Here is a 16,663-nt window from a genome sequence, read left to right as displayed (position 1 = left end):
CTAGTGAATTATTCACATATTTCTGTGAAGTCTACAAAAAATAATAAAGAAAAGTCTTGATTATCGTTGATGATTGTGAAATATAGTAAAATACTCTTATTAAACGTTATTATTTTTTATTGCTCTATTAAATGTTATTATAACAAAATAAATTATTTTATTCTAATGTATTCTACTCGAATAAATTATTAGATACTAGATTCGTAATACACTCGCATACAGCACGTATTGTTTTTTATTAGAAATAGATCGAATAGAACGCAACAAACCGTTCAACTTTTATAAGGAGCGTGACTCCCGTGCTGATATTAAACGAAGCTTGTTAAACAAATACGTAGTAAACTTGAACGCAATAGATATCTTACTTCTATAGTAATTATTAAATATAATAACGATACAATAATATTTAACGGGTTTGTTACTTGTAACGTTTATGCATATTTCGTGGCTAGATCTTATAATTGATCACTTCATGATATGGCCATGATCCTCTTGTCAGCCCGTACACCTTTGAGCCATGGCGACTAGCAGTAGGATCTTTAGGATTTTGTTGGTTGCTGGATTTTTATATTATTCACCGAATCTAGAGCATGCAGGTGTCCTATCTATTTCATCACCACAAATTGCAAGATATCATCTCGATAATATCAACTGAAATGTTGCAAGTGAACACAGTTGTACTCGCCAGTATTTGAACCTTCGATCTTCGGCTTAAGACCAACTTGTTCTAATTACTGCCTCTTGGCTATTTCTTTTATTAATTTCAACAAAAGTATTAACATTTATTTTTATTCATGGCACACATAAACCTTGTCAGCTTATTTGGATGCTGCACAACCTGTGACTAATATTGATAAAAACAGAATAAGAGATAATTACATTTGTAGGTAATATTTATTGCTTTGTGGTCAATGTCATTAAAAATAAAACGACACATTCACGTCATACAAACCGCAGCCTACGATGTATTCCCATGCAAATCATGCAATATTCCGGCTCGACGTTTTATTTATATACGATCATAATGTGAGCTGTGGGGATATATGAACTTTCTTGAACCATGAATATATTTATATAATATATAATTCCATCCATCCACTGCCTCGCTGGTCTAGTGGCTTGATATAAGGCCGCAGACCCGGAGGTCCTGGGTTCAATTCCCAGGTCGAGCCAATAAAAAAGTTATTGGGTTTTTCTGTCAGAAAATTCTCAGTAGCAGCCCGGAGTCTGGAAGTTGGAAGTGTGTACACTCCCGTGCCTCGGAAAGCACGTAAAGCCGTTGGTCCTGCGCCTAAACTCTTTCCGGTCGTGTCGGATTGCCGTCCCATCGGATTATGAGAGTTAGGGAATAGAGAGTGCACCTGTGTTTGCGCACACACTTGTGCACTATAATATCTCCTGCGTAGTTAGCTAATCTCTCTTGAGATGGGCCGCCGTGGTCGAATTCGGTCTGGAGGACATTATTATTATTAATAATGATTAAGGATAAATAATTCCATCTATTCATCGGCGCCAGTGGATGGCGCGGCGATCGGCTACCAGGGTTTACAAAATTTTTATTAACACACAAAAATAAAAATAACCCGTGCAAAGTCGACAGCTTATCAAGATTTTTAACTATCTTATGTTGCTTTAAGCTTATTTTATATGTTATGCTCTAAGCGTATGGTATCATAAAGCCTAGTTTTATTAAAACCTATTTAGACGGAGAATTGTTTTTTCTTTAACACGAAATAAATTTGTTTTGTAACTAACGAGACGGTCCCTTGACAAATTTAATAGACGATGAATACACCATTCAGAGCGAAGACCGAACCTAAATCTGTTTATCCATTCATTCATTCAATTGAAACTTATATAGGGGTTGACTCTGTCTTAGTTTGTAATAAATCCACAGATCTTACAAAACGAATTAATTCTTTTTTAACAAATATACTTTGAAAAAAAAAAAGATTTTTTGTTAATAAAGAACGTTCCGTTTATTTACATTATTTATCTGTAGAGTTGTGTATTTGTTACACCGATCTCCAAAACAGATCGTTATGTTATACATATATCATGCTACAAATCGTTAATAATATTATAGGCTAAGAGATACTTACTTATAAGGATCTTGAAGTTCTTCGGTGACGAAGTTAAGGTAGTTCCAGCCACCGAACGCAAAGAGACCCGAATAGAACGCTAAGGCCACCTTCCCCGCGCTATACTCGCCTTCGAAAGCATTCTGGAAGTTTTCGTGATGACCTGTATAAAATAAACAGCGTTCAACGCATTATATTTCTTGTACTTCACGAATCGTTCAATATAGTTTCATGAGGGTTGAAATCCGGCAAACAACAAATAATGTATAATAATATATACAATTTAAATTGTTTATCTATGTGTGACAATGAAAACGTTTATAGATTTTTAACCTTATATTAGATGCACTAGTTTTATATGTAATGTGCTGAAAGTCACAAATTATAAAATAATTACAACTTAACAGTCAACTTAAGTTAACTAGTGTTTGCCAAATTGTCGAAGTTTGACCATAATCATTATTAAAACTTAGAGGAAAACATAAATAATTTTGCACGTTCCGAACATTTTTATTCTAATCGTTCGTATATTTTTTTATTAAATGTTAAATAAAATTCATCATAATTTTTTAGTGATGTCCTGATGATCTAGCCAACTACGAGGGACATATTATAGAGCAAGTTTGTGCGTGCACATAGATGCTCTCTCTATACTCTCGCACTTATAATTCTAGAGAAAATCCAACGCGGTCGAGAGTTCAAGGACAGGACCAACGACTGTACATACTTTCCGAGGCACGCAAGTGTAAACACTGAGATTTAAACAATAAAAATTTTAATGGCCCGAGCTGGGGCCTATCACCAACGAGGCAGCCAATAAAAAATAAATATAACTAGCAATACATATAATTATTAAAACGAATATAGTAACCATTATTCGTTTATAATTGTTGACCTAAGTAAACTTTGTGAAACTTTATCCCCATTGTATTGATTCTCACGCTGGCGTTGTAATTGGCTTGACATAATGGAATAAATATGGCGACAATAGACGTAAGACTGTGTAATTATATGTCCAAATACATAATAAACCGGATCGAACCAATATTTTTATGTTCAAGCCGTCAGGTCATTTACCTTTTGGAAACTTATATACTCGAGATACCTAATTTATATTAAAATAGGCCTTATTTATATATCAGTGCGCTTGAGATTAGAAAATGGGACTCCGATATAATGAAACAAGAATAATGTTTAACGATATATATTATTGAGAACTTTTATTAAGATACTAAAATGTTTTCCTATCTGTTAGGTATTTAGAAGCTTATATCAATGTTTACATATATTACTTTATCATACTTATTTTTAACTTTGTTAAATTTTATTACATATATATTAAAAATATACTTTAAACATCGTCTTCATGTTTTGAAAAAAAAAATCCGTAATATATATAACTGAGTCCTCAAGGTTTGGTTACAGTAAGGATATCATATTGAAATATAGTTTAGAACAATTTGGTCAATTGTTTAACTTACAAGTTTTACTGCAGGTTTCGTGTTTTGAATTCCGGGTCGAGGGTTAAAGTGTATTGAGTTTTCTATTAAATAAATCTCAGTAGAATCTCAGAATTAAGAAATCGGAAGTGATGAACTTCCCTATTAAAGTGAGATAGAAAGTATATCGATATTTGGGCACAGAAATACACTATAATATTTCCTGCGCTGATTATTCGAAATATTTTGCATTGACGAATTTCATTAAACACGTTTACTTACGTCTTTCTAGTTTACTGAATTATACATACTCATATAAATTAAACATACGACAGCTAAATGGTATTAGGTCGGATTTAAACCACATACTCTATGAACTGGACGCAACGTAACGCTGACACGATATTCTTGAGTCAAATAATTTTATTATCCTATAAGATTTATTAGTTTGTTTTTTTTTTTGTTATTGGTTTAACTTACTTACCGATACAAATGTAGTACAATCCTGATATGATGATCACAACCAAAGCTAACAGTTTCGATGTTGTAAACACGTCTTGAATGCGCATCGTCCATCTCACACTAATGCAGTTGATTGCTGTCAGCACACCTGACAAAGAGAGGATTTATTTGTAATCATTACAAAAATTATTTATCACATATGCTTGAACGTAAAGCCGGAAGTAATCCATATTGACACAATATTGGAAGAATCGAGAAAAATAAATTAGCAATTAAGTTGAACAAGGGCGCGGTCGCTTGATCGGTGGAAATTCAATGAATATGTATATATACAATAGTAATATATACAAAGGAATCTGGGTACTAATTTTAAGATATCAAATTAAAATAATGTCTAATATATTGACACGTTTGTCTACAAAATTAGTTAACGTCTATGTGTCAATGTGTATCGATAAGACGAACAGATACAAACATGATTTATATCATGCACATACCTATATTTATATTTTATATTTATATTATATCTATATTTAATCTTTATTATTAATTCTTGTAAAACATGATAATTTATCAATCTTCGACGCTGTCCTCAGACAGCTGATTCCTTGAACCTTTTATTCGAGATAAACAATTCTACCAGCCAAGCTCTAATTACGTGGACCGTATTTTTTCCACAGATCTACAAATGTTACTAAACTGTAACGAGGCCATCTATAAGTGAAACATTGAAAAGAAAATCGATTTTCGTGAACATTTATATTAATAGTAACAGCCTATTAAGTCCCACTGTTGGGTTAAGTCATCTCATTTAAAAGATAAAGTTTGGAGCTTATCCTACAACACTACTCCAATGCATGTTGGTGGAAACATATGTGGGAGATTTTCACCCGATACATTTTTTACTCGTGACGATGTATTACTTCACCGCCGAGCACAAGATGAATTATAAAAACAAATTTTTCACAGTAAAATGCAAAATTACTTCCCACAATTTTAACCCGAAATCTTTTGTTAAAATTCCCGTGTTCTACCAATGACCATCTCGGCTCTTAAGCATTTATATAAGGATAAAAGTAGTATTTATTTTCCCAATGTAAATACTTTAATACAACAGCACATGAGAATATTTTTATAACCAGATACATGTAACTACTTCTATAATTGTGTATCTTTCTAAATTATATCTCTGCGCTATTAGCATTTAAAAAACTTGGAATAGATATCTAGTGCAAAAAAAATATAGCACCCTGTCTTGTTACTTCTTCTGGTGCCAGAAGAGCTGGCTCAGTTTCACCCAGAGAATCCAGGCCAAGGAAATAGTACTAGCATTTTAACCACTATTCCAAGCGGTCAACTAGATGAATATAAATGAAATCATCACAAATTACATCCTTTTTCCACATGTAATTTTGTGTTATTTAAAATTTCTTCTTGCCCCATGTTCACTCTTTTTTTTTTTTATAGAATAGGAAGGTGGACGAGCATATGGGCCACCTGATGGTAAGTGGTCACCAAACGCCCTTAGACATTGGCATTGTAAGAAATGTCAACCATCGCTTATAGCCAATGCGCCACCAACCTTGGGAACTAAGATTTTATGTCCCTTGTGCCTGTAATTACACTGGCTCACTCACCCTTCAAACCGGAACACAACAATATCAAGTATTGCTGTTTTGCGGTAGAATATCTGATGAGTGGGTGGTACCTACCCAGACGAGCTTGCACAAAGCCCTACCACCAGTAAAACTCGTACACTAACGAGAATGAAATGAAATATTATAATGAGAATATACAACCGTATGTATATATTTTCTAAGTCTTACTCTTCGATCAGTAATTGGGTTAAGTGGAAATTTCCGCAACAACAAGGAAGATGACACATAGCTTTTAAATTAGCCTAGTGTCTCAAAACCTAGCATATATATGTATATCATATATGTATACGAGAATCACTCTATCTGCGTATGACACTTTCACAGAAGAAGGCCATCTCTATTCAGCACCTATCGCTACCGAGCATAACGTTAATTTCTCACCGCTATGACTTACTCCTCCTCCAACCTCCTGAATAAATTTTGCCACGATGAACAATCTCAAGCTCTTCTGATATGCAAAAGTAATTGCACGTGCAAAAGTATTTGCGCAAAGAGACTCTTAGTATACAGAGTACAGAGAGGGGAATACAGCCCTTCTTATAGTCCGGTGGTCCTTCTTATAGGCCGGTGCTGCAATCTTATTGGACGGTAATCTTTAATGATTTTGAGGTACGGAAGCGCAACACTTTTTTTATATACCGGCATATAATAGAGTAAATTAGTAAAAGTAGTGGAGTCCAAACGCGACGACGGCTAGTACAGTCGAGAATGTTCTGCAACAGTCGCCTTCGCCTTGCCGGCCCACAAGATTCCTCTTCACGCCTCGTTTGAAGGAACCCGGGTTGTAAGAGGAGGAGAACACGTGAGCTGGTAAGGAATTCCATTTTTTGGAAGTGCGACAAAGAAAGGAGTTGCCAAATTTATTTGCGCGCGATGGAATTGATGTCTCAGTTAAGGCGGTGGCATCGAGAGCTAGCTCGCGTAGACTTATGAAGGAACGGGGAAGCAGGAATTAGAGAGAATAATTCCTCGAGCACGCGCCGTGATACAGTCGATAGAAAGCGCTCAGCGCTGCCATTTCTCGACGCAATTGTAAAGGTTCGAGGGTGTTTGTGACCTTTCCGTTGCCAATAATGCGGACCGCACGTTGCTGCAACCGATCCAAGCACTCCAGTAAGTATTTAGCGGAGCCATCCCAAAGGTGCGAGCAATATTCCACGCAAGACCGTACCTGTGTTTTGTACATCAGGCACAGTTGTTGTGGCATGAAAGAACGCCGCACCTTCTTCAGAACTCCGAGTTTCCGTAAAGCTGTTTTTATAACAGCCTCGATGTAATCTCTTGGACTAAGGTCGCAGCGAACAACAGTACACAACAAGTACACAGTTGCAGAGAGACATAAAGCTTATCTTAATTGAGAATGTAATTAAGGACAATTATTAAAGTTTGTATTGTATTTTAAAAGTACTTAAATAAGTATATACAAATCAAAAATAATATAATCATTATCAAAAAAACCCAAATGGCTCAGTGTCCCAGTGTTCTAACCAATACGAGAATCTTAACCGATGATTACGGTCCAAACCCAAACAAACTGAACTTACCTGTGCTTAATTTGCATGTACTTGTTGGTGAAAAAAAAATATTGTAAGGAAACCTGCATGTGTTGTATGAAAATCTGCCACACTGCGGGTTCCACTGGAGCAACGTGATCGAAAATGCTTCAAGCTTTTCTCCTCAAAATGAGAGCAGGTCTCAGACCAGCAGTGGGGCATTTAAGTACCGGCTACTAGTTTTTACAAATCATTGTCGCACAGATTAGTGGCAAGTATGCTAGCAGAATTGCCACAAATGTGATCAGATTATATTAATCTGATCTCGTTTTTGACAACTTCGACAACGTTTTCCAATCATTCTATACCTACTCAAAAATCGTCTTAGACAGTATAGGTGTGCCTTTTTTATATTTACTTATATTTCATCTTTTTATATCTATTGTTTTTTATTCCTTGTACGTATATTTAAGTGTTAAATAAATAATTAAATAGGTATATCCAGGGTTGTCTTAAGTAGCCGCTTCTAGGTACACAAAAAAAGCAATAAAAAGAAACGACACGACGTTTCGTCCTTTTATTCGACCTTGGAATCGTCCAACGTGCCTTTAGGATAAAGATGCAACTGCATATAATTAATTATAAAAGAAAAGTTCAAATCTTAACCTCAAAAAATCAAATATGTAGAAATAAATAAGATTGAAGTGTCGTGTGAAAATCAATCTTATTTTTGAATATCTGATTTTATAAAGTTTACTTTACTTGTTACCAAATTTGGATTAACATTTTTTTTTGTTTGTTCGACCGGGGTATCGAATCCGAACGGGTACAACGGTTATTCCAAAACGGGTACAAAATAGAAATGTAAATATTATAGGGAGTCATTAAAGGTACAGTTTTGTACTAATTTCATTAAAATCATTTGAGTCAATTTAAATATATAATAACTTAAAGTTTACGTAAGCTCTTATTCCATGTTTAATGAAAATGTATCGCGATTTACTGTTGGTAGAGCTTAAAAGTAATCTAGTCAGAAGTAAATACGAAAAACAATTATTGAATAGGATACAACTGCCCAAGACCGCTATAGCGATCTTCATATTTATAATCAAAAGGACAGCGAACTGTATTACCGGTATCTGCAAGGAATTTAATGGTTTTGAAGTAACTGTATTTGTTTCCAAGATATACACGGATTCATAGAAAGTGGGATTAAGTTTAAGATCGAAATCACGCTGAAATAGAAAAATAATTTTATTTTTATAGATCATGGGCTATTTAATGGTTTACTGCTACATATAATTGTATAACTAAGCCAGTTAGGTATATAATGAAAACCATAAATTGACAAAATTAATTTTACGAAACTACTTTGCAATGACAATTTAATTTAAATAAAACGAGTAATAATAATTTCCATCTCGCTTTGTTCAGGCCTGTTTGATTGAATACCACCCACTCACCAATTATTCCCGCGAACAGAAATAATTCATATTGCTACATTCTCCAGTTGGACCGGGTGAGTGAGCCAGTGTAAATAAAATCACAAGGACATAATATCTTAGAACCCAAGTTTGGCGGCCATTCACATTGTTAAAAGTAATTGCCAATGTATATGGGCGAAGATGACCACTTACTCTCAGTTGTAAAGTAAATATTAAACAAATTATAATCCTCCAGCAAACTATATTTATAGTGACATGACATTCAGAACTATAAATACGTACATTCGTGGTTATATCTACATATAGAAAATCTAATGTAAAACTTACGATGTTTATTTATACTATACCAATTAAATTATTAAACTATAATTTGATAGGTGAAATGCTTTCATTGCAATTTTAGGCATCTGTACTATGTAGCTTTAAAAAGTCGTTAAAGCAATTAATATAGATATATTAGTAATAATATTAGGATGAGATGAGAGATCTTACTTGTAGCGTAGATAATGTTTGTCGTCCAACTGGCGCCAATGGATTGACTTTATGAGTCATATAATTATTTATAGGATCTGCTTAAATAATTAACTCAATTTTAGATAAACTAATCTAACATATTATTAAACCAGTGATATTGTATTATTTCCATTAATTATAATATTTATCAAGATTCTAGCAGTCAATCAGTACATACTTGAAATATATAATATAATTCCTTAGTCAAGTTATAATCATTTATTTATTTATATGTTTTTGTTTTTTCTGATCTTATACTTTACATACAAATATTGCTTTACAGAAATCAGATTAGCCGGTGAATTAAGATTTAAGAAAATGAAGTATCTATTAAGATATAATGAGACTTGTCTGAAACGCATGATTAATCTGTCTTGGATAATTAAGGTCAGCACAAATAGCTTAGGCCTTAGTATGTCAGTAAAAAATGCGGCTTTCATTTCAAGAACATTATCAATATTATAGTTATCTATGTAATAACTTTGAAAGTTCCTCGTTTTCGTTATTGTCGCAGTATCAAGGGTATTTTTTAATAATTTGACCATGACATTAAAATGCTATAACTTTATTAAGAAATATAAATATGTTAGTACATGATTTCGAGTGTTTAAATTTTGCTTTAACTTAACAAAAAAATATCCACTTTTTTGTCGATGTTTCGAATAATTTTCTTTAACTATAAACGATGTTCTACGCAGCTTTAATTTTTTCGATATTTATTAAAAAATATAATGAATAGACGTAAATAATTAATATATTCAATATAATTTATACTTCCATAGATCATAATATTAGTATACCTATATTTAAATCTAAAAATATTTTTCACTCACTTAGACAAACAGCAGCAAGTAGTTTGACGGCATCTTGTGGTGGATCACATTCGGGGAAGAATGGCTTAACGACGTAATGTCCAAATGTGAGTGCCACGATTGCCTGGGTCGTCGGTCTGATGATAAGTAGAGCTATCCACATCCTCAGGAAGGCGGGCAAGGGACCGAAAGCGGTGTAAATGTAAGCGTAATCACCGCCCGACCGGCATATTGAGGTGCCGAGTTCGGCGTAACAAAGTGCCCCTAATGTCGATAACAGCCCACACACGAGCCATATCAGTAAAGACGCTGCTACAGATCTGTAACAAATATATAATGCATTAATGTTCGACTAAAACATTCAAACTATATTTAAATTTAACGCAGTGACTTTATGGGTAAATATACATTCGTCCAAATTAAATTGAAAATGATACAGGAAGTGACCACTGTGTCACCGCTAATAGTTCATTTCTTATAATCAACCTCATAAGAATTTTCCACGAAATGTAATGAAATATGATACTGTTTACTGCGTGCATACTTATACGGTGTGCTCCCATTACATGATCTGAGAAGGATTGGTATTTGGGTTCAACCGCAATGAAATAGGATCACTAACGTATGACGTCACTTGGGATTATTGCATTTAAAAAATATACAATATATCTATACATTGAATGGATATGGATGAATATAACGTGCCCAATATCAATTTTTTTGAACAAATTTAAATCGGTCATCTAATTCAGACAATATTATACACCGGAATTATTATTACAACAATACAGATATAATATTGCATCTAAGAAAAACATATTAAACAGAAATCTTAGTAAATAAATAATGATCGCACGTTCTTAAAACGAAGACATAAAAAAACCTAAAATAAACAGAGTAAACAACGATACGGAATCATTCGTATGTGTAAATAAAAAAAAACGTGTCTATAGTTTTAGGTACATAACGTGCTAAACATTAAAATAAACTAAGGGTCGTTTCGGAAAGGTGCTAACTTTGATGGTATATTGATAAACTAGGTTCTGATCAGCCTTGGCCCTGTTGCCAACTAGTTGCGTTCACTATTCAACTGTTGTTAGCAAGTTCGATTAAATAACCGTGGTCGCTGATATTAATTACAATTAATAATATTATGTTGCTATAATAACATAATATTATATTATAACTATTTGTCGCTTAAATGAATTAAATAAGATTACAAATCCAAAAGTTATTATTTTAAAAATCTTATTAAACAACAAAGTTTTAGTCTATATTAAAATGAATACAATTTAGTTAAATTATATTCTATAATTTTAGTATAGACTAAAAAAATTATATAATTTAGTTATTTTCTTTCCTTATCTGGTTTAAGAGATTAAACGCAGAGTTGTGTTTGTAATAAGATTATCTATCATACAATGTCCAAAATTTCAGCTCATTTGTATGGAACTAATTAAAAATTCAGATACGAGATTTATTCGAATATTTTAATTTGCCTTATTCATAGATTGTAATTTCATTTAATTATTTTTTTATAATAACTCAATAAATAACGATATAAATGATGAAAAAGCGTAGAGTATTTAATTAACCAATCAATGTAAATTGGAAGAAAAGAGTAATTATTGAGTTTATTTATGTTTATGTTTGCAACAAAATACAAGCTATTAAATCATTAAAATATGAAACACTGGCTTCCGTCCGCGGCTTCGCGCTTATTGGAGAGTTGTTCCATCTCCTTTTCTGTACCCCTGACATCGTGTATGGCAAATTTAATGATGATCGGTCGAGTAGTTAAGACGTGAAAGCGTAACAAACAAAAAAAGACACTTTCGCATTTATAATATTAGTTAGCATTATATCACTTTAATTCTTCCACTTGATAATAATTAAAGAAATAAATTAAAGGAACTTGTTCTAATTGATACAATTATTATTAAAGATGAAAATTGATATCCATCCTCTCATTTGCGAAATTAATTTTAATTCTCATTTGACTTCGTTCATGATACATAACTATAATATAATGTATATTTAGTTATAATTTCAAATTAACCGACGAACGAGCTGTAGTGTTATTTTGCAAGAACACACTTCATATCTCACTCGTGAAATATTGACAACCGACTTAGGTTAATACGCAATTTTGTTGCGTGTTCCCTGTGTTATAATTTTATTAACTGCAGTGTGGTTGTTTTGGTAAGAAACCTGGCTTTTTATTGAGTACATTTTTTTTATTATAATATATAGGCAGAATGGCATGTCGGCCATCTTATGGTAATTGGTTACCACCACCAATAGACATTGGCTCTAAAAGAAGTATTAACAATCCGACGGTTAACGTAATAAGACGGTCTTACACAAAGCCCTACACTAAGGTACATAATAAAGAAGCATTAAAATTACAAACGTACTATTCAACTGTTTCTAGTTTAGAAAGACTAAAATCACTCCCGATATCCGTGGTTCGCTCACACCATGCCATCTATCTTACTTTTATCATTTTTATACCCTTCGTTACTTTTAAACGAAAGTTCCGATTTGAATATTTAAAGATTAATTAACATGTACATAATCGATCTTTATTATGAAACTATTAAGTTGTATAATATTGTGGATTAATATCTTGACACGAATATAATCGTCTTTCGATTCTGCCCGTGATTTAATTACGACTAATTTGAAAAAAAAAGCAATAATTATTGAGACTTGTTTGTAATTTAGCCTTGCGGACTTCTTTGTGGGTAATGATAAGAAATATAAAAGTGTGACACATTATTAGGCATCATCAATAGTTTTCACAGCGCACGCCAAAAAATACCATTATAAGATTTTTTTTGCATGCCGCGGGTTACCTTATTGCAATGTTCGTAGGAATCTCTAATCTATGTTTAAAACAATAAGCGAACAAACGGCCAAAACATTTTTTATTTAAAATTTATTTAGGTATATATATATATATATACCTAAATAAATTTAGGTAGCTACAAATGGTTCACATTATAGTTTGGCCGCTTATTATATATATTTAATCGCTTTTTATCCAGTTACTTACATAAAAACTCTTGTATCTATTACTATTATTATAATTAGTTACATGTAACAGAACAGTTAGAGGAATCGATATCAACTCAAAAAAAAGTCATGATTGGTGAAATTAAAAAAAAAAAAACACATTCACGAAGACATCCAAACATTATTATTAAAAAATACTTATTAGTTGGGACAGTAAAAAGTTAAAGTAATTGGGTTTTTCTGTTAAAAAATTTTAAGCTTTTAAGAATTAAGTTGTGTATACACCACACAGTCCCCATGAGCACATCATCATCATGTACAATGTACAAAAATAAACTGGCTGATGGGATTTTGTGCAAGCTCATACGTTACTACCATTTATCGGGGTTGAATGATGATAGATAGACTTTTTTTACGTAGCTCTAAAAAAAGGAAATCGAATTTAGCGGACACCGAAATCGCAGATATGTAAAATTTTACCTAAAAATAATTTTAATAAAACATTTATATTACTGTTTGATATTAATAATATAAAATATTGTTAACTATATATTATATTTATTTCCTCAAAAAATGGCAATTGCAGCATTGATTTGGCAGACTTTTGTTGTGTTTGTTATTGCCAGGCCAAGGTTTGTATAAAATAATTATTTTGGAAAATTCACTGTGAAAGTGCTATTTCATTGCACTTGTGCGAAGCCGAAGCAGTTCGCTTGTATTGCATAACAATAACGCTAAAGCATATATTTTTATTTAACATTAAGGAATTAACATTACAAACATATAAGATGTTGCTATCAATCGTCTAAATCTTAGTCTTGGGATATTATGCCGCGATAAAAATAAGATTTTTATTATTCCTGTTCCAAGACCGTCAGGCAAAATACGTAATCTTTATTTTATTCAATCATAACAACTTTAAACTGTAATACGAGCTATCACACCAGCATGTTTTACAATTCGAAATTACCTATTTAGATATTAAAACCGGATGATGGAAGTGTGATGAAACCAGAATGTGTTAGATGAATACCTGATCGGAGCAACTTGGCGAAATAAGTTCCAAGCCTTCTCCTCAAAAGGAGAGAAGGCATTAGCTGAGCAGTGAGATATAAGACAAATTCCATAAAATATGACCTATTTAACTTTTTAGACTAAGCTTTACCTGGTTTCGGTAACGTTTAATTTGTGCGTGAGAAAAACTTTTTGGACGATTTTCAAGTTATATTACTACATATATTACAGACTTGTTTGCTTATTTGTTATCTTATTCACTTTTTATAACGGATATATAAATTTAACTGTAAATAATGAATCCAATTAATGAATTAGATTAAGGACATCATTTCCAGGTCATTTTGCTAAAACCTATTTTCCCACCCAGTTATATCTTTACATTGAATTTTTTTGACTGATTTATAAGTTCTTGTTAACACGTATTCGAATAGACTATGTCTTGATTTGATTTCATTCAATATAGAAATATGATAATAACATTACATTTAATATGTCGTCCATTTTCTTTCTCCCAGTTCAGTGTTATCTGTACATATCAATAGTCATTTATAAAACTATTTTATCAAGTTTTTTTATTTACTATGAGACATATATTGTCACAATCTTGTGATTAAATTTATAACATTTTGACGAATGGTAGAGCTTTCATATAATCACCTACAAAATATGTACCATTATATAATCCACAGGAACGGTATATTATTTACCTAAAGATTGTTACCGCCTCAACCATCTAATATGTATTTAAAATAGGTAGGCAGAATGGCAATTGGGCCACTGGTGGTAAGTGGTCAACACCGCCTATATACATTGGGAACTAAGATGTCATGTCCCTTGATTTTGTAGTTACACTGAATCCCTCACCCTTCAAACCGCAACACACCAATATTAAAAATTGCTGTTTGGCAATATAACGTGTGACCTACTCCGATAGATTGCAAAAAACCTTATCACTAAGTTTATTAAAATTGAGTTTGCAGACAGTTATTTGTGTATAACAAAAATAAAAAAATAATGCAAAGAGTTAATACACGGCGCTAAAGGTGCTGTGCATTTTTTGTTTGTGCACATTTATTGAGTTTCTTTTGCGTTCTTTTAAAACAAATACTGAATAAAAATAAAGATAGCCTTGGAAAACGGAAGGCCTGATCAAGAACCACTGAGTTGCCATATATTAATTTTTTGGTAATAATTCACCTCCTGCTCGGCGGTGAAGAAAACCCATCAGCATGTATTGAATGAAAATCTGCCACACATGTATCCATCAATCAACATTGGAGCAGCGTGATGGAATAATCTCCGAACCTTCTCATCAAGCGGAAAAGCTACCTTTGCCTAACAGTGGGCTGTTACTTTATGAAATGAAAATGGAAGACAATTTTCAAATACTAATATAAAAATTTAATCTAGCGCTTGATAAATATTTCGATTCAATAAATGAAAAATAATATATACCTATACTTAATAAAATGTCAATGAGAAATGAAAAACCATACACAAATAAATTAAAGTAAGATTTTATTATTATTGTAAAAAACTTACCTCTAACACCGTATGGTACGGTCATAATTGTATTAACTTTTTTAGCTTTTACGCCTAATACCTCTTACTACGCGAAATACTCATTACAATTTTTCACAGTAGTTCCTATATTATTATTTTTTTCATGTTTCATTTAAAAACTAAGGACTGAGTAGAGCCCTCTTAAATTTATCCAGTTACAGTAAAAAAAATGTTACACATAACCAAATATTATTAAAAATACTTATTTTTCAATACATTTCTATTATCTTAATATGTAATTTTTCTTTAAAAATTAAATAATTTTATTAAAACTTAAGATTATTTTGTAAGAAACGGTAAATTTGCTTTTTATGTTAATTAACTTCAAATTAAACAACAGAACGTTGTATTTTTTCTATTTCGCGTGCAAAAACAATATTAATAGAAATGTAGAGGCGGGAATTTTGACACATTTACTCACCCCGTGTATAGAAAAACTCCAGTCGGAGATATGAAGATTCCTGAGCCAATTATTGTTCCAATAATTATACCAACACCATTAAATAATGTTATTTTGCGTTTTAATGTCACTTTTCCGTCGACGGCTTGAGTTTCTTCACCCATGCCGCAAAAATCAATCACAAACAGCGATAAACAAAATGCACGTGGCTCAGAGAGCTTCACGTAATACACTGTCTGGAATGAAAACTTGCGAACTGTTCCAAGCGGTATTTATTACACGACTGAATCACTTTCTGTTACCATCTTTACGATCTCCCAAACTATACTCGAAGAGAAGTTGACGTCAAAAAGTACGTAAAATGTGTGACGCTTAAAAGGCGAGTAGCCACCTCGGCGCATGTGTGGCCTGTGAGTTTATGAATGCGATTACTCAGTAGTGAGTACCCCGCTTGCGGTCGCTCGCTGCTGTTTCATACGCAATGAGAGAGATAACAGATATTTAAACCAGCTGTTAGACAGGGTAAGAACATCGCTCTGTCAATGTTAAACTAATGCTACAGCGGGCATTATTTGAAATAATAAGAACTAACGGTCGGTTTTTTTTTTCGTTGGACCCTATTCAATAAATACTGGAAATAGCTCTTGTTAAAAACGTACAATAGTTTTAGTTCTTGTAATTTGGAAAGTTGATACAAATGTTATAAAAAACAAAATATAATACTGACGACATTTAAAGAACTTGTTGCATCATTTTATTGAA

At 32.5% G+C, this 16,663-nt stretch overlaps 1 protein-coding gene across 1 annotated transcript in view; it reads right to left on the bottom strand.

Moving 5' to 3' along the window:
• LOC126780683 (large neutral amino acids transporter small subunit 2) overlaps window positions 1-16,299 on the bottom strand; it is a 28,693-nt gene extending 12,394 nt beyond the window's left edge. The window contains exons 1-4 of the mRNA XM_050505318.1: window positions 15,923-16,299; window positions 9,925-10,223; window positions 4,005-4,130; window positions 2,103-2,244 (exon numbers count right to left, since the gene is read on the bottom strand). Of these exons, the coding sequence (XP_050361275.1) occupies window positions 2,103-2,244; window positions 4,005-4,130; window positions 9,925-10,223; window positions 15,923-16,065 (710 nt within the window). The 5' untranslated portion in view covers window positions 16,066-16,299. The remainder of the gene's footprint in view (window positions 1-2,102; window positions 2,245-4,004; window positions 4,131-9,924; window positions 10,224-15,922) is intronic.
• Window positions 16,300-16,663: the final 364 nt, after the last annotated feature.

Source organism: Nymphalis io, chromosome 3, assembly GCF_905147045.1.
Source record: "Nymphalis io chromosome 3, ilAglIoxx1.1, whole genome shotgun sequence".
Lineage (NCBI taxonomy): Eukaryota > Metazoa > Arthropoda > Insecta > Lepidoptera > Nymphalidae > Nymphalis > Nymphalis io.
Note: the sequence above shows the minus strand (reverse complement) of the source record. Positions and strands in the feature narration are given on the sequence as shown.